Source organism: Copadichromis virginalis, linkage group LG5 (genome assembly GCF_057382275.1).
Source record: "Copadichromis virginalis isolate Kocher_CV1m ecotype Utaka linkage group LG5, C_Virginalis_male_GT1.1, whole genome shotgun sequence".
In the NCBI taxonomy this organism is placed as follows: domain Eukaryota; kingdom Metazoa; phylum Chordata; class Actinopteri; order Cichliformes; family Cichlidae; genus Copadichromis; species Copadichromis virginalis.
Genome location: NC_140622.1, coordinates 9,679,406 through 9,697,563, shown reverse-complemented (window position 1 = coordinate 9,697,563; position 18,158 = coordinate 9,679,406). Strand labels below are relative to the sequence as shown.

Genomic DNA, 18,158 nt, shown 5'->3' with positions numbered 1-18,158 from the left:
AGAGGAGCTGGGGAGAATGGGAGTGGTGAAAGTGGGGCGTGTTGTCAGGATTAGCTGGTAGAGTGAAGAAAACATTTTGATAAGGGACGCCAGGCTTCCACTTCTCAACTACTGTTGTGAGTCTAACTGAAGGCATGTTGTACCACAACAAACTGCTGAACACCTCACACTGAGGGGAGGTGCCAAACATGTTGAAGTTTAAACAGGTGTACAGGTGTAGGTGTAATGCTAATGTTGCACTGCATGACTGCTGTGCGCAAAAATGTTATGGTAGGTATTTGCTATTAATTCTGTTAAAGAGAAAAATGATTCCACCTAAAGTTTCATGCTTACACTCTTGGATGAGAATAAATTGCAACCATTCAGTCCATCCTCTGTGTGAAGCAAGCCATTTTAGCTTCCTTCACTCTCGTTTTAAACCAACCATCTTGCAATTGGCTGCCCCTCGTAATCAAGTTTTAATCAGGAGGTGGGTGGGGCTTCTAGGCTCCAGAGCAGAGTTCCTGAGATGGCCATATTAGGGATATATCCTTTCAAATAATCCCTGGGATTATTAGCTCATTACTTGAAACTCAAATAATGTTCAACATGAGCCTCCACTTTCATAACAGTACATATGTGACAAAGTATAGGGGGGGAAAAAAAAAAAAAAAACAGACAATAGGTCTCTCTTTAAGTTGGCATGTGTTGTTATATCCCAATTAGCCCAGATATTACAGAACATCTGTCTGTACAGGAGGGACAATTATGCACAGTGATGTCAACCTTGTGTGTTTTGCATCTGTTAAATCCTAATGGAGCCTCAAAAAAAGAAAAAAAGGAACCTAACATCTGCTGGCAGTGCTATCAACGGCCCCTAGTGCCACAGCAGTGTGCAGTGCCTGATTAGGCTCACTTCAAAACAGCTTCAGACAAAGTTGTTGTCATTATGCAAGGAAATGTTATGTAGTGTGACTAATGTTGGAGTGACTGAGTCGATCTGGTGGGTTAATTAAAATGTAAGCAAATTTTCGATGCAATTTGGAACATGAGAATAGAAGTCGTGAATATGGCACAATATGAGAACTGTTAAAAAATAAATAAATAAAATCACACACTGCAAGCTTACTCTGACATGCTCCTGAATACATACTTTAATTATTGGCAAATGCAATGGTTTAATCCAATCACATTTGATCTGGAATACCAAGACTGACAGCACGACTGACGCACTTGATACAGTGCAGGCGTGGACTACAGCTCGCCACGCTACATTCATCATGCGCTGCTGGCCGTTATCGGTTGAATGGGCAGCCACCTAAGGCACGTCCCTCTCACCTCGCCAAGAATGTAAAGTCTCAGAAAGCCAGGAGGCTTAATGCTAAAATCAATACCTCTGACCCTGGACTCCTCCTGTGTTGTCCTTGCTGATGGTCAGTCGTGGACCTTTTAAGTTCTGGGGAACCATTAAGTTTAATGATTTCAGGAGTTAAGAAGAGATGAAGTGTTTCAGAACGTAGGGAGATCTTAAAGGCAGGCAGACTTGGAGACGCATGAAAAACATCTCTGATGTCACCACACAGAGGGAAGTGAGCATGATTAACAAGCAAGTTGAGATTAGAGTCCTACAGAGCTGTGGGAAAAGAAATGAAGTCCGCTTCATCATCTCGCTGGAACGACGACTGTAATCCTTCCATATGAGAGGAAGACAAGCATACTCTGGCACTTTGATTGATGAGCAAAATCTATAGCCTATAATCTGCAGGAGGACCGATGCTGGATCACACGGTGCCACACAAACCATGTTTAAATCACTGTCAGTAGCAATTTCCATAGAAACAAATATACAGAGTGTCTGCCGCCAACAAACAAGGGATGGAATCCATGTCATAAAACAGGAAAGTCCCTGTGTATCAACGCACCGGTCGTAAAAAACAGACTTGTGTCAGGCAAGAAACAACTGCAGGCACCGTTCGGCTCAATTTCTACTCTACAAAATGGAACAAACAAAAGCTGCATGCATAGGAACACCTTACCATGTATTCTTAAGTTTGCTGCCGGAGCTCAGCAGCCTGTTTCTCCACTTAATTGATTTCCCTGCAAGGAGTACTCCCTCCCTCGCCAGTCCCCGTTTATTTTATTATTTATTTGCCGTAATGCTCCTATCACAGTTCACTGGAGTTCACTATAGAGGCCTAATGTTACATGTTACAGTAAGTACTTTCAGTCTTTTTTTTGTCAAAGACTTCAAGACTTCTGGCTTCTTTGCAGCAGAAACCAAGCAGAGAGATTTACAACTTCTTAAAAGTACTAACAGTAAGTTTTTAAACTGTGGTCTGCACAATGAAGAATAAATCTGCTGACGACTGTCATCGCTTTCATTAGGCTGATGGTTTTAGGACTGTGCCACTGTTTCAGATCTGCTCTCTTGTGAGATCCCTGCTGTGATCATGTCAAATATTGAGAAAGCTACGCTGACGCGTGGCGCTATTTTTGGTGCAGCTGAATGGATGACGGGAGGACTGAAGTTTGAAGTGGCAATGTGCGTACTAAACTGTGGTCTTGCAGTCTCCCCGGGGAAGGAGTTACATGTTTTCTTGAACTGACTGACTATTTCCAGTTTGGAGGGGGAGCGCTGCTGTTTGATATGCAATAGAAATGATTAAATTGTCGTGCTCCAAAAAGGGAAGAAAAAGGCAAATCACAAAAAAAAAAAAAAAGAAAAGTGTGTCGTTATGGTATAATTACTGTGACTCGTGTGCCTTTTTGTTGCTATTTAACAAGGCAATTTCATTGATAGTCTCTACTATGGTAGAATGCGAGCGTGAGAGAGAGACATTGGCAGGAACGGTGAGAGGGAGTGGGCGGTGATTAACATGCTAGAGTCAGGATGCATTTCAGAGGGGCACTGGGAGGAAACGACGGGCCATTACAGCACAACTAAGGGTCTGTTAATCAGCCTATTAGGGTTTAATTGAGGGTAGTTAATTAGGAGTCGGTGGGCAGTCTGTGCTCGGGGATCAGGGGCTGACATGAGAAGCAGCTGACAGAGCAACCGGAGCTGATTGTTGCTGATGTATTTGCACAACGCCAGTGATTGATTGACAGGAAAATTGGTCTAAATTGCACCTATCTGTCCCTACCCGTTCTTAAACCTTTTAGGAACCATAAATTAAGCCCACTGTAGCTGTGAGCGAGGGAGCCAGTCGGGACTGTGTCGGAGCAGAGTGAGCGCGTTTACAGTGTGCCCCAGACTGTATGTCTCCACAAAAAATCATCACGCGCCCGCTCGCCTTTAAGGGCAGAAGCTGTTTAAAGTAAGTGGAAAATACAATTAATAAAAAAAATAAAATATAAAAAAAAAAAAAGCACACAAAGGGAGCAGCTTTCTGGCTACAGTGAAGTTTAAGCACACCTCACACTAACGCTACACTGACATGACTCCACATCTTAAAATCTAATTTTTTTCCCTCTCCCCCAATATGGAGTAGTGGAAACAAAGATGTGCTTGTCCTTGTTTCTTAAAGCCAGCTCTGCATAGGGCACTGGCTACTACCAGAAGCTGATTATGGACTCTTTTAAAGTTAGATTTGATTTAATGTCCTGCTCTTGCCTCAGCTGGACCACGGGGGCACAGGAATGCGGCCCGCTGCTAGGATTGGCCCACGTAGCCTGTGGTGGATTCATCCTGTCCAGGGCCAGTCAGGAGCAACAGAGCAGGGCCACATTCAGCTCGCCTATCTGGGGAATAAACACGTCGTTCCCGCACAGGGGCCCAAAATCCAATAAAGGGCCGGACAAAGGCCCGTTTCTTGCCTCAGAATGCCAAACAACATGTGATCCCCTTAAGGGAAATAACTATGTCTGCTCCTCATAGGCCTCCGGGTCAGAAATAACGCCTGGGGAACTTCTTAACACATGTCCTGTTAGAGAGGCCATGTGCAGTTTCAACTGGTTAGAGACAATAAGGGACAAGCCAATCATACCGGTCTGTCATAAGATGGCATTTAAAAAAAATAAATCCAGACATGAGCAACAAGCCAACAAATCCCACAATTTTAATCGCCTACTACATCAACTCCAATGAAACCAAGCTTTGCCAGCAAACAGTATCTGAAGGGAAACGAATGACAGGGTCGATGACAAAAGGCAGCATTTTGCTTTTGCTGGTCCTCACACCAAGGAGGAATAAAGGGCCATTGACACCCGTGCTTCGAACTCACCTCCAACAGAGCTCACTTCACATTTCATGTCAGTCACTGCTAAATGCTATCTGGCTGGGTTTTATGCTCTCTCTGACCTGGTGACTTGATACTCAAGGAGCTGCGGGGAGGCTTTAGGTGTTTAATGCTCGACTGTGGGCAAGCACACAACTCATACAGTGTCAAGGCTTAAAGCAAGGAGTGTTTCTGTGGCTGAGATATATTTGTGGTGCTGGTGGTGGTCAGGGTATAAAACAAAGACGTTTTTCTTTCAGACACTGTGTGCACAACAGAATGTGACTGAATGCTTGAATAAATAAATAAATCAGAGTTGAGGTTTTGGAAAAAAATATAATTTGCTTTCACTCAATTAAAATAAACCAGTTGACACATATTACAAATATGTTAAAATTGTCTTTATAATTGTAAAGAACATCACAAAATGAAGACCAGTGCTGATTTTTTTTTTTGTAGATTTCAGTTTATTGTTCTCTTTAGTGTCCTCTGCTTTGAAAAATTTGCTCAAAGCACCTACTGGTGTCAAAGATTCATTCATTCACTTTTAAACTTGCACACTTTGATAGCTGCAGAGTGTTTCTGTGAGATTTCTGGACTCGTTCCAAACTATCAAGTCGCATCTCTTCGTCTTGGGTGAGTTTTTAATGGAACAATTTTATCTCAACCTCCTTACTGAAGCCAACCAGAAAAAAAAAGGGCGCATAGCCTGTTAGTTTAATTAGTAAGCTATCAACGAGACTTCTAATCTAACAAACCCCTACTGGGTCATGGCCTACTTGGTCTCGAGACTATAAGATAAATGATCCTGCTCCACCTTCAACCTAATCGCTCGGTTACTCTTGAGTGATAATAGGAAAGTAAACTGAACTGAATTTTTTCACATTCGGTGACAGACTGCAAGTAGTTATGGTTGCCCAGAGATTGAGCGTGCGACATCATCACCATGTGGGCAACCACGTTCGATTGCAAGGTGACTGGGCTGGTCCAAACAGTCACGGTCTGACCTGACTGACTGTAATCACTCTGGTGAAGGTTTGCAAATAATCGCTGACTAATTTATAACCACAGACAGATTGAGTGGAACGCGTTGGCAAAGAGACAGTCTGCAATAACGAGCGCAACTCATCTGTGACGTGTCTTCTTGCAATAGGGGACTACGCTCCACAGGTTGCAAACTGTTTGGGTTGCTATCGAAAACCCAGGTTGCTAAGAGCGTCTGTAATTTAGCAGTTAAATTGTGGTTGTCACCATTTCTTTATTAAGAATTTATTTTTATTTTTTAAATATGGATGGACTCTGAATGTAAGCAGTTAAGTGAGTTTGTATTTTATGTATGTAGACAGTAAACAGATTATCAATTTTTGCTGCACAAACAACGTAATTGCTAACTTGAGCTCATTCAGCTGCAAACTTGTAACGGACCGACTCAATCCTTATCGCCGTCCCGACACACCAAAATCACTTTGAAGACAGAAACTGACTGCAATTTGTCACAGAACTGGACCCATTTTGGAAACAACCATTAACAACGGCAACAAGATTACAAGTTCATCATATATGATGACAGTAATGTTGGTGTAAAGGTGTGGGAGCTGGAGGTGTGGATGTTTTGATCGTTAGACCTAAGCATCAGACTAATATTGTGTTAGCTGTTCCTCTCCAGCTAACACAATATTTATATGAATGTGTAGAAGCTTTGCTTTGAGCTTCTGGTGCCTTTTGGATCATATTGTGTTTATTTTCTAGTGAGTGACACTCTAATGTTTTATTAATCTGTTACTAAGTGTGATGGCTGCACTTACAGCCACACAGTGGTAATATCACCATGTTAGTGTAGAGGCTTATGAGTAATATTGCATTCACATTTCTTTCTTTAAATATAGGAATTTATTTACAGAACAATAAATAACTGGTTTTGGTTTAGAATTCATTCACATATCCACATAACGCTGCATTCTAAAATAAGTGCGCACATTTTAGTTTACACTGTTATGTATGATTAATCTTTTGTTTTCTGAGTTACCTTAGTTGCAGCTGTTCCAGTCCCTTGATTAAGGAGCCAAGAGGTGGAAAAGGGGCGGAGCGAGCTTTAAAGGAAGGCTACAAATTGGTTCACGCCATAACTCGGGACCATGGGGGGGAATTGGAGTTCATTATGTTTGGTTTAGTTAGGTTTTGTGTGTTTTACCCCTTTTCCTGTTTTTGTGGGCTGATCAGCCACTATTTAAGTTTCCCCTTTGTCTCATTAAGTTAGGTCAGTTTGTTTGAGTTATCAGTTGTGTTGTCAACTTTGAGTAGAGTTTTGTTAGTTTGACCTCTTTTATGGGCCCAAGATTTTGATTCTTTTTGCATGAGTTAACCAATTATGTTTTTTGGGTTAAATAAAAAATCATTTTTTGGACTTTAACCTGTGCCTAAGTTTCCTTCACTGCTCGGTCCATCACAAGTGGTGTCAGGAGTGGGATCAGCAGTTGAAGGCACAGGATTTTTTTTTCTCTTTTTTTCCCCTCTTCACTCATCAAGCCATGCACAGAATGGGAAGGAGTGGCAGAGGAGCAAAAGGAGATTGTCAAAACCAGCCAGTTGGAGTTGTAGAGCAAGTAGAAGGAGGAGAGGAAAATGGAGCCTCTGGAGGGGTGGATAGTACTGAGAGCCAAGGTAAGGAGCCGACAATGTCAGAACTGATTTCCATGCTTCGTTCTCATATGGGTCAGCAGGAGGCCCAGGAAGCAAGAAGAAGGGAGGAGTTTACCCGCCAGGAACAGCGCTTTAGAGCACTGCAACATCAGTTTCAGCTGTTGCAGGTAGAAGTGCAAGCTCGTACCTCCCCGGTCCCTGAGCCTCAAATGGAGGAACCTGAACAACCAGAGGTAGAGTCCTTTGAAGAGGAGGATCCTCCCTGTGCTGGCTCCAGTAATGAGCAAATACATCCTCAGTCAGGTCAGTCTCGCTTTTATGAACCCAGGCTGGAAAAATTGACAGAGGAGGATGATATTGAACATTTTTTAACAACATTTGAACGCATGGCTGTAGTTTGCCGGTGGCAAAAAATGGACTGGGTTTTTCATCTGATTCCTTTACTCACTGGCAAAGCAAGAGGTGCGTATGTTCATATGGATATGGATGACTCTCTAGACTATGACAAAGTGAAAGCAGCTATCCTTCAAAAATATGACATTAATCCTGAGACATATAGACTGAGATTCCGTTCACTGGAGGTAAAACCTGATGAGAATCCAAAAGAACTATATGCAAGATTGAAAGAGTTATATGAGAAGTGGGTGAAGCCAAAAGGAAAAACGGTGCATGAGGTTAGTGAAATATTAATTTTAGAACAATACTTGAGAATGCTGTCTCCTGAGTTACAGATATGGATTAAAGAACGCAATCCAAACTCTGCAGCGGCGGCTGCAGAGCTGGCTGATGTGTTTGTGGCAGCACGGAGAAAAGGACAGTCATGGAGCCACACAGCATGGAAAATGAGAGATGGTTCAAAATCTGTCCCTCACTACCAGAAAGCAGGGGTGAGTAAGCCTCCAAAGAGCCAGTCTGTCAATATGCCGTCAAGACCTCCACCCAAGACTGTGATTTGTTATTTGTGTGGGATGGAGGGCCACACAAAACCTATGTGCCCAAAGAATTCTACAAAAATAACTCAGATGTGTTTTGTGCCCCGACAAAGTGTGGAGCCTAAAGTGGAGTTTGAGAATGGTTTCAAAATGACCTTAGTTGAGGTTGATGGGAAACCATTAAAGGCCCTTGTTGACTCCGGAAGTACTCAGACTCTTGTGCACCGAGACTTTGTACCCGCAAATAAAGTTAATGTGGAGACAATCCCTGTTCGCTGCATTCATGGAGATGAGAGATCATATCCAACAGCAGATCTGTACATCAAGGTACAAGGACAAACGTATATTCTAAATATTGGTGTTGCAGAGAATCTGCCATTTCCAGTAGTGCTGGGTCGAGATCTGCCTGTGTTGTTTGACTTGCTGAATCCTAGTCATACATGCAATGTTGCAGTAACAAGAGCTCAAGCTAAGAAGAAAGAGGAGTCCCTACACCCACTCCGTGCCTTGCCCTTCTATGATGCGGACATAGAGACTGCACCCGGGAAGTCTCGTAAGTCACGTGGACAGAGAAGGCAAGAGAAGTTTCTACATACTGCTGTTCGAGAAGCTCCTAGCATAGAGCCTGAGTTACCTTTGGGTTTCAAAATCCCTGTTAATATTATTGAAATGCAACATGACGATCCATCTCTAACATCTCTGTTCCAGAAAGCTGCAGAGAGGAACCAAGGAACTAAGCAAGATTTGAACAGCAGGGGGGAGTTTCTGCTGAAAGATGGCATTCTGTATCGTCAGCAGGGTTCAGCATTGCAGTTGGTGGTCCCTACAGCAGTCCAGAAGGTGGTGCTCTCCTTGGGACACTCCATTCCATGGGCTGGCCACTTGGGAAAGCACAAAACCATGGCCCGCATTAGAAAATATTTTTATTGGCCTGGTGTGCGCTCGGATGTAACACTGTTCTGTAAAAGCTGCCCTCAGTGCCAGAAGTCTTCTCTTAAAATCCCCTCCAGAGCTCCTCTCCAGTCTCTACCAATTATAAGCACTCCATTTGAAAGGCTAGGAATGGACATTGTTGGTCCTCTAGAAAGGAGCAAGGCAGGCAACCGTTACATGCTGGTTGTGACAGATTACGCTACAAAGTATCCAGAGGTCTTTCCTTTGAGATCAATAAAAGCCAAAGCAGTCGCCCTCTGTCTCATACAGTTCTTCTCAAGGGTTGGTTTTCCTCGTGAGATTCTTACTGACCGTGGCACTAACTTTATGTCCACTTTGTTGAAGCAGGTGTACCAGCTCCTTGGGATTAAGAGCCTGAGGACAACGCCATACCACCCTCAGACAGATGGCCTAACAGAGCGCTTCAATCAGACTCTGAAACAAATGTTACGCAAATTTGTCAATGAAACTGGTACAGACTGGGATCAGTGGCTGCCCTACCTCCTCTTTGCATATAGAGAAGTACCCCAGGCTTCTACAGGTTTTTCACCTTTCGAACTATTGTATGGCCATGAGGTACGAGGCCCCTTGTCTCTTCTAAGGGAGACTTGGGAGGGTGACCAAGAAAGATCACAGGCTGTCAATGTTGTCTCTTATGTTGTCCAGATGCGGGAACGGTTGGAGAAGATGACGGAGCTGGCCCAAGCCCACAAAGCGGAAGCACAGCAGCACCAGAAGGCTTGGTACGACCAGTCAGCTCGGCAAAGATCCTTCAGTCCTGGTGAGAAGGTGCTGGTGCTTCTTCCAAGTGATGACAGTAAGCTGTTAGCAAAGTGGCAAGGGCCATATGAGGTCCAAAAGAAACTTGGACAAACAACCTATAAGGTCGCTATTCCAGATCAGCCCCGCTCCAGCAGAGTACTGCACATTAACCTGCTTAAAGAATGGGTGGAGAGACCAAAAGCAGATGTCTTTCTGATCCGGGAGGTTTCGGAGGAGGAGGAAGTGGATGATCAGTATCTGCCAAAACCCACTCCTCAGGACCTGGATCTAAACCATCTTCCTGAGGAAAGACAGGCTCAGGTGAGAAACCTGTGTAAATTAGATGTGTTCAGTGAAAATCCTGGTAGAACGGACATTGTGGAACATGACATTGTGTTGAAAGATGGAGCTTCTGTGAGGAGAATGAGTTACAGGATACCTGAGCGTCTACTGATCCCGTTGAAAGAGGAGATCGACCTGATGTTGTCACTAGGAATCATTGAAGCCTCGAAGAGCGAGTGGTGCCACCCGGTGGTCCTGGTGCCAAAGAAGGATGGCAGTATCCGTTTCTGCATAGACTTCAGGTACCTGAATGCAATATCACAATTTGATTCATATCCAACTCCCCGCATTGATGACATGGTTGAGCGCCTTGGGAAGGCCAGATACCTGACAACAATAGACCTCTGCAAGGGTTATTGGCAGGTACCACTGACTAAGCGCTCAAAAGAGCTGACTGCTTTCCGGACCCCGTGGGGCTTGTTCCAGTTTAAAGCCATGCCCTTTGGACTGCATGGTGCCCCGGCAACATTCCAGAGACTGATGGACCAGATACTGTCTGACATGTCTGATTTTGCTGCAGCCTACCTTGATGACATAGTGATTTTCAGTTCTACCTGGGAAGAACACCTGAAACACCTGGAGAAGGTATTGGGGCGTCTTCAGTCTGCAGGGTTGACTGTTAATCCAGGTAAGTGTGCCATTGCCAAGGCTGAAACTGAGTACCTTGGGTTTGTGATTAGAAATGGCGTAATAAAACCTCAAGTCAATAAGGTCACCGCCATAGAATCCTGTCCTTTGCCAGAGACCAGAAAACAGCTGAGATCATTTTTAGGTATGGCAGGATTCTATCATCGGTTTATCCCTCATTTCTCCACCAGGGCAGCTCTTCTGACGGATCTGACTGGTGCCCGAAGTCCCAATAAGATCACCTGGACAGAGGAGGCTAAGATGGCTTTTCAGGACCTACGACAATCTCTGAGTAAGAGCCCAGTGTTGCACAGCCCTGATTTTGAGAGAAATTTCATTCTTCAGACTGATGCCTCAGAGAGAGGATTGGGAGCTGTTCTGTTACAGGGACCGCCTGGAGAGCGTCATCCAGTGGCCTTCATCAGCCGAAAGCTGTTTCCGAGGGAAGTGCGATACTCAACCATCGAGAAGGAGGGACTTGCCATCAAATGGGCCCTGGACTCCTTTAGGTATTATCTTCTCGGACGGGAGTTCATATTGGAAACAGACCACAAGGCTCTTCAATGGATAGAGAGAATGAAGGACACAAATGGAAGGATCACGCGATGGTACCTTGCAATCCAGCCATTCCGGTTCACCATCAACCACATCCCCGGCAAGGATAACTGCACTGCAGACTGTCTCTCTCGCTGTCCCAGGGAGAGATCTGAAGAGGGGGAGTGTGTGATGGCTGCACTTACAGCCACACAGTGGTAATATCACCATGTTAGTGTAGAGGCTTATGAGTAATATTGCATTCACATTTCTTTCTTTAAATATAGGAATTTATTTACAGAACAATAAATAACTGGTTTTGGTTTAGAATTCATTCACATATCCACATAACGCTGCATTCTAAAATAAGTGCGCACATTTTAGTTTACACTGTTATGTATGATTAATCTTTTGTTTTCTGAGTTACCTTAGTTGCAGCTGTTCCAGTCCCTTGATTAAGGAGCCAAGAGGTGGAAAAGGGGCGGAGCGAGCTTTAAAGGAAGGCTACAAATTGGTTCACGCCATAACTCGGGACCATGGGGGGGAATTGGAGTTCATTATGTTTGGTTTAGTTAGGTTTTGTGTGTTTTACCCCTTTTCCTGTTTTTGTGGGCTGATCAGCCACTATTTAAGTTTCCCCTTTGTCTCATTAAGTTAGGTCAGTTTGTTTGAGTTATCAGTTGTGTTGTCAACTTTGAGTAGAGTTTTGTTAGTTTGACCTCTTTTATGGGCCCAAGATTTTGATTCTTTTTGCATGAGTTAACCAATTATGTTTTTTGGGTTAAATAAAAAATCATTTTTTGGACTTTAACCTGTGCCTAAGTTTCCTTCACTGCTCGGTCCATCACACTAAGACTACAGTAATTAGCCGCCAGTTTATGACTTCTCCATCCGTCCACCTCCACTCTCTCTTCTGGTCTTTTTTAATGTTATTTTTATTTGTTTTAAACAGGACTTTATAATTTTCACAAAATAAAGACTTCCTGTTTTTATACATAGACAAACAGCCATAGCATAGCTGTGGGAAAGTTAAAAAAACATAACCAAGATTTACCATAGAAATAATGATCTACAGTCATATATTATACAACCCAGTGCCAGAATTCTGGCAAAGTGTAGGAGACCTTTGAGCCCTGCAGCTAGTACCAAGTAAGAAGCTGCAGATGTGCTGCCTTAATAAGCACTACAGTTCTATATTCTAAATATTGAACTGAAATTAATTCTTCAAGCTGTAGCATCTACGATGCAGTTAACTTCAGCTCCAAGGCCAAAGCCCATCGATTATTCCAACCTGAAGTAACATAAGCTTGTGTTGAACATAATAAATATGATACGGGTGTTTTAGGACTAGTGCTCAAGTTTACACATTGTTACACATTCATATAAATATTGTGTTAGCTGGGACACATTCCTGCAGGCTAGCCACTGCTCTGATCAAAAACACAACAGGCGTAACACGTAGAGGCGGATATGTCCTAGTGTAGGGCTGTGCGATATGACCAAAATCTCATATCCCGATATAAGAATTCTATCGTCCCGATAACGATATAAATCACAAAAATGTAACATTTTCTGTAAATTCTGTGAATCTCGTGCAGCTCTACTTGCGGGAAGTGTTCCAGCTGCGCGTCCTTTACCCGGAGTCGAGTGTTTTAACCGATGCATGAAACTATACATTTTTAGACATAAGTTGTAACGGCCGCCGTTTTCTTTGTGAGTATTTATTACACGGAGTTACACGGCATCCGATATATATCGTTATATCGAACAACCCTATCCTAGTGTCTGTTTATTTTAAAGTAACTGTTTCTGTTCACCTTCTGACCTAAACAAACAAACAAACAAAAAAAGCCTTGCTGAGGTTTTACAAGGTGACATTTACAACAGCAGCCCAGGCGTCTCCGTTCTCTTCCTAGCTTCACACTTTGGAGCCTACACAGAAAACATCCCGTTCACCCTGAGAGCTCAGGGGCAGCCATCCTGGGATTGTGACACTGGCTTAGTCACGTTGAATAGCAAAGAGGCTTGAAGAGAGTGGAAGTTCATTTATGTAGGAAAACGCACAGCAGCAAGAGGCTCTTTATCTGTGTGAAGTGAGGCTGAAGACAAAATGCTGGGATTACATTTACACGAGAAAAACATTCTTAATCAGATCTAAAAAGTCAACTCATGCCCGAAGACATGATTAGGGAAGTCGGGTACCAGTGCGAGGTTCAATCAGAACTTATTTATCAAATCCTGGCACAATCCCAGCAGATCCTGACCAGAGTGCTAAGATTCTGCAGCTTGCAGAGAGGTGAGCCAAAGCGCAAACAACTCAAGGTTGTTTTTTTTAAAAAAAAAAAAAAAAAAAAAAAAGAAGTGTCTGAACAAGAAGGTACTCGTGTGCTGATTCATACCAGCCTGCAGCTCGGTTAGAGGACAGCCATCTGCTGTCGCACTCCCCCGCTAAGAGCCTGTTATAGCAGGACAAGCCACGAATCATCAGGTACATGTTACATCCATATAGATTTACTGGAACTAACACTTCTACTACAGGTAGAGAAAAACAGCGGGGCTGATGACAGCGCTGCCTCCACAGGTGCACGAGCATTTCACTGCTCCGTAATGTGATTGGTCCTTTACAGAGCAGTTGAGCCCCCATGGCAGGATTTTGAAGGGCTGTCAAAACGATCCCGTCCATAGGCTTGCAAATCAGATTTCATGAGTTAGGATAAAAAATAAAAAATAAAAAAAAAAAAAGCTATTTTTTTTCCATTTCCACTATAATGGAAAATGAGGGCACTGATGCTAAAAATAAAGGATTCCACATTTATTAATTATTTCTTATTAAAGCTGTATTAATCAATATTTTTTCCCCTCTTAGGGCAGAGGAAATGTGCAAAGGTGCATTATGAAAAATCGTTTATAGTTACAACCCACTGAGAATGACTGAGGCTTTTTAGAACCTCTTATAGCCCAGAGTTTTGATATTCAAACTCCAGTACTTTGTTTTGCAAGTAGCTTATCAGACTCGCAAACAACACATGAGAGTGTTGGTTTGTTGATGAACACAGCAGAGCATCAAGCAGTTAAAAAGACCGATGGCAGAATTAAAAGGAAAGCAAATGTGAGACTTATATTCTTAAGGCTCAGCCAATTAGAGTAAAAAATAGGACGGCAGCCTCCTTTTGAAATAAATTAGCGGTTGCCTGGTGACTGGGCTAATTTGCTTTTTGCTGCTCTCGCCGACTGAGAGCCAACCTGCCTCTAAACAACACATCCCAACTCAGAGTAAGTGCAATCGCTCTCAGACAGATTGGTGACGGTTTGCAATCAATCTGAGTCAGATTCTTGTTACATTCCTCTGTAAAAGTAATGTTGTTGAGCGTCATCGTTTTGCAGACATGTAGCCATCCTCTTCTCTCTTATTCCATTTCAAATCTATGAGGTGCTGCTTGGACTGTGAATGAAAAAGTTAATGTCAATTTCTGTATGTGGGCACAGCAACAGGTTTCCATCAGATGGCAACAGGCAGCTTTTACCAGTTTATCACAGTTAGTTACCGTGTTAACACAAACAGATTGCGTCTCACTGCCAACTTGATTCTATTCAATTACAAATACACAGCAGAACGATAGACAGACTCATTCTTATTGTTGTTCCGTTGCCATCGTCATGCATCAAAACGTGCTTTGATGCAAAGTTATCCTTGGACCACTTCAGTCAAAAAAAAGATTGTTAGTTTGTCGTCTGCTTTTCACTTTTCCATCTACTTGTCTAAGAAAAACGAGCTAATTTCAGAAGTAAGAACATGGATTTAAAAACCAATCTGAAGATATCACCTTGGCCTCGGGGAACGTTCGGGCAGGCAGGAGGATTAAAAAGATAAACTGGAAAATTACTCGTAAAAATTGAGCGCCGATGATTAGCTGTGGGCCTAATCAGAAAAGGAAACCTCACACCCTGCCTGATATTTACACATCCTGCAACCATACTGAAAAGCAGCACAGATAAAATTAAACAAAGGTCTTAAGCAAGCATGATTTCCACTACTACTACAAAAAAGGATAACACAGCAGTCACGGATATCATATTTTATGTGCATGAAAAACAATCTCTGGTAAAACATGAGATAAACCAGGTTTGACTGTTCCTGCAATTCCAGCATACATCACAGGATGCTAAACAGGACACAGTTACAGGCTGCTTGGTTTCTACCAAACACCGTGAAACTGCCTTCAGGCACTTAGGCTTCATCGTCTTTGATTCTTGACAGCGAACAAACAAAGTTCACAGACCCAGTCCCCTCAGGTCCAGAATAAAAGCTGTGCAACAGCAAATTGTGTTTTGATGTCACATTTCTTATTGTGGTCCAGGAATCCGTGACATTGTACTTTCTTGCTTCAACCAGTCAACCAAAAAAAAAAAAAAAAGCAGCCTTGGAAATATAAGCTGCCTCGCTCTCAGGTTTCCCTTCCGATGAATGGCGTAAATGTGAAGTATCGGCCTTTAACGGTCTATTAAATCTGATGATTTATTTGCTGGGTATTGTATGGCAATCCCTCACTTCTCGTCAAGAAAAGGTTACTTTATAGGAACCTGTGCTACCTCCTTAGGCCTTTCCTGCACTGGAGAGATTCTGTGGCTTCACCTACAATAGCGCGAAAACAATATGAAAAACACGAGGGAAGCATTATCCTATAGCAAATTCCGTCCTCTCCGCTCCGGATTGGCTATCACAGCATTAAACCCCATAGATACACCTTCTCAAGTAACCAAATACAGCGACATCTGGCCCATTAACGCATGCATCCTGTGCTTACACGCGCCCAGGCAAACATGTGCACGCAAACTCATAAAGCCAAGCAGGGCAGATGCTCGCAAAGACACACACTTGTACACGTTCGTGTGACATATGAGCTAATCTCCCCACACATCAGCTAGCAGCCCACGGCAAGTCCCTTTAGGTCTCGAGTCGCTGATCTCTGAGTGGCTTTTTTGGTTCAACCGGCCCTCGTTACGAGGTCTTAAGTTGCAGAGAGCACCAAGACACTTGACTGTGTTAGCTCAGGAGGTCTAAACCAAAGACAAGCACATCATAACCTCTCAGTCACGACGTCGCCAGATTTACAACCATATTATTTGGAACAACAGCGTGAGGCTTTCTCCAGAGGACTTGTGGCATTTTTTTTGCAAGTAGTTAGCATTCGACTGCATAAATGACAGGATAGAGCGATCAGCGGAGTCCAGATGTTGGGAGTCTTCTTTTTTTCGTGTGTGTAAACACTTTCCACAAGCGTCTCTGTGAGCAATGAGCTGGTCAAAAATGCTCTGGGGGCAATTTCACTGAGGTTTAACAATAAAGCCAGCGACAAGCCATATTTGTCATCTTGCGGCCGGCGGTAATACACACTTGCAATTGACATAAACGACTCATTTCAAAGCAGCCGTTGTGAGCGATTCTGGTTGACAACCATTCTATAAAAGCAACCTTTGTGATGCTGAGTTTTTCAATGGATCCCCCAAGTTGACCTCAGGGTGAGCTGGCCTTTCCACATCAAGTTCTGTTTAGAGACGAAAGGGGGACGCTTCATGGGTGCTCTGTCGAAAGGGATTTATTTGCTGGGACGAGAGAAGTAAAAGACATCTTTTCCTCTCCCTCGCTATCAGCCAGCAACAGTAAAGACAGACAGCCTCGCCTCAGGTTTATCTCGGCCTATCTGCAATGATGCCCTACTTGACATCGCCAATGTCGACTGGTAGAATCGTATCAGAGACGTTCACCGTCTGCAGGATTGACTTTCGGGAGCGCCAACAAAAGGCCAAAATGCTAATTCAGGTTCCATACGTCACGCATTGCGTTCAGCTTGAGCTCAGAGCTCAAACATACACAAAGATGGAGTGATTCTTTGGTGTTTCTCCCTCTTTATGGTGCAGACAGTCATTACATCAGTAGTCCCCCCCCCCCCCTCCCATTTACATGAAGCATTACAGAGGAGGACACACATACCTCTATTATTCTGTCGTGGATCTGAAGGCCTCCCTCTTTGTCTGCTGGACCTTTCTCCACGATCTTGGACACAAAGATTCCTTCATTCGAAGTGCTGTCGTTGTCGTCCTGCGGGAATAAATTGCAGGCATGTTCAGCGGATTAATGGAAGCACAGCGCTCACAGGGCTCGTTAAGGAAAGGAAAGCCTATAGAAGTCTCAATAAATCGCGCAATAAAAGTACTTTTAAAAAACACTGGAAACACTGGGTTTGGTTGTTGTGGGCAAAACCACATGAGCGTCTGTACAACGCTTTGCAAGCCTACAAAGTTGAAGGTTTAGTTCACCCAAATAACAAAGAAAAAAAAAATCCCAAGCAAACTATTGCTGCCACCCCTATAAATGACACAAACAACATTTAGTTTGGCCTTGAGATTTAAGGGAGATTTCCAGTGAATCCACAAAATTTTACTGCCAGCAGTTTCTTTTACTGGCAGCAGTAATTTCCAGGCAGATATCTCAAATCAGGGCACACAGAAAACAAAAATATCTGGAAGGCTCAACAGCAACAAGACTAAGTGAAAAAATATGGCTTTTTGCAATTTCTGTGAAATGCCCTTTTAACCCTACCCTTGAGTGTGGACTTAGGGATAAGCTTTAACTTCACATGCTTCCCAGGCCTTAAAGGGTTGACCCTGGTCTACAGAAGGGCCTAAATGTTGACACGCGGACATGCTGTAGGGGCATGAAGTAGCCTACATCCGACTCTGTGGCCGTGACCCCAGAGTCAGAGCTAAGTCTGGGTTAACAGCTATGTTAGTACTCTCTTTAAAACCACATGTAAATGTGTACCACACTCCTGCTGGGCTCTGTGACACAACTACATTTTACTAGGTACTTAAAGAAACCCCAGAAGTTACAGAACAGATGCTAATTAATAATTTCTGGTCTGCTTCCTCTTTCAGGGACATCGTGTACAGTGTTAACACTGCAGTGCTTTTGCTGCAAGTTCCACAACATGCCTACTACTACTTTGCCTCACCGCTATCACATGAGCTGCAGACAAACAAGCTCATCTAGGAGACCACAAATCCTGGCAGTTGATTGCGCTCACCATGCCATACCAGTATAACAGCCACATGAAACACACATGTCAAAGGCTGCTAGGATATTAGCCACTTCCAATTCTAATGAGTAGCTTCTTACACCACCTGATGATTT

The 18,158-nt window shown here is 43.4% G+C and overlaps 1 protein-coding gene across 2 annotated transcripts in view; it reads right to left on the bottom strand.

The window, feature by feature from the left end:
* Positions 1 to 18,158, bottom strand: part of pdzrn3b (PDZ domain containing RING finger 3b) — a 113,215-nt gene that overhangs the window by 86,594 nt on the left and 8,463 nt on the right. For both annotated transcript variants that reach the window (XM_085455774.1, XM_085455775.1), the window contains one exon: positions 16,959 to 17,066. In XM_085455774.1, coding sequence (XP_085311900.1) covers positions 16,959 to 17,066 — 108 coding nt within the window. The remainder of the gene's footprint in view (positions 1 to 16,958; positions 17,067 to 18,158) is intronic.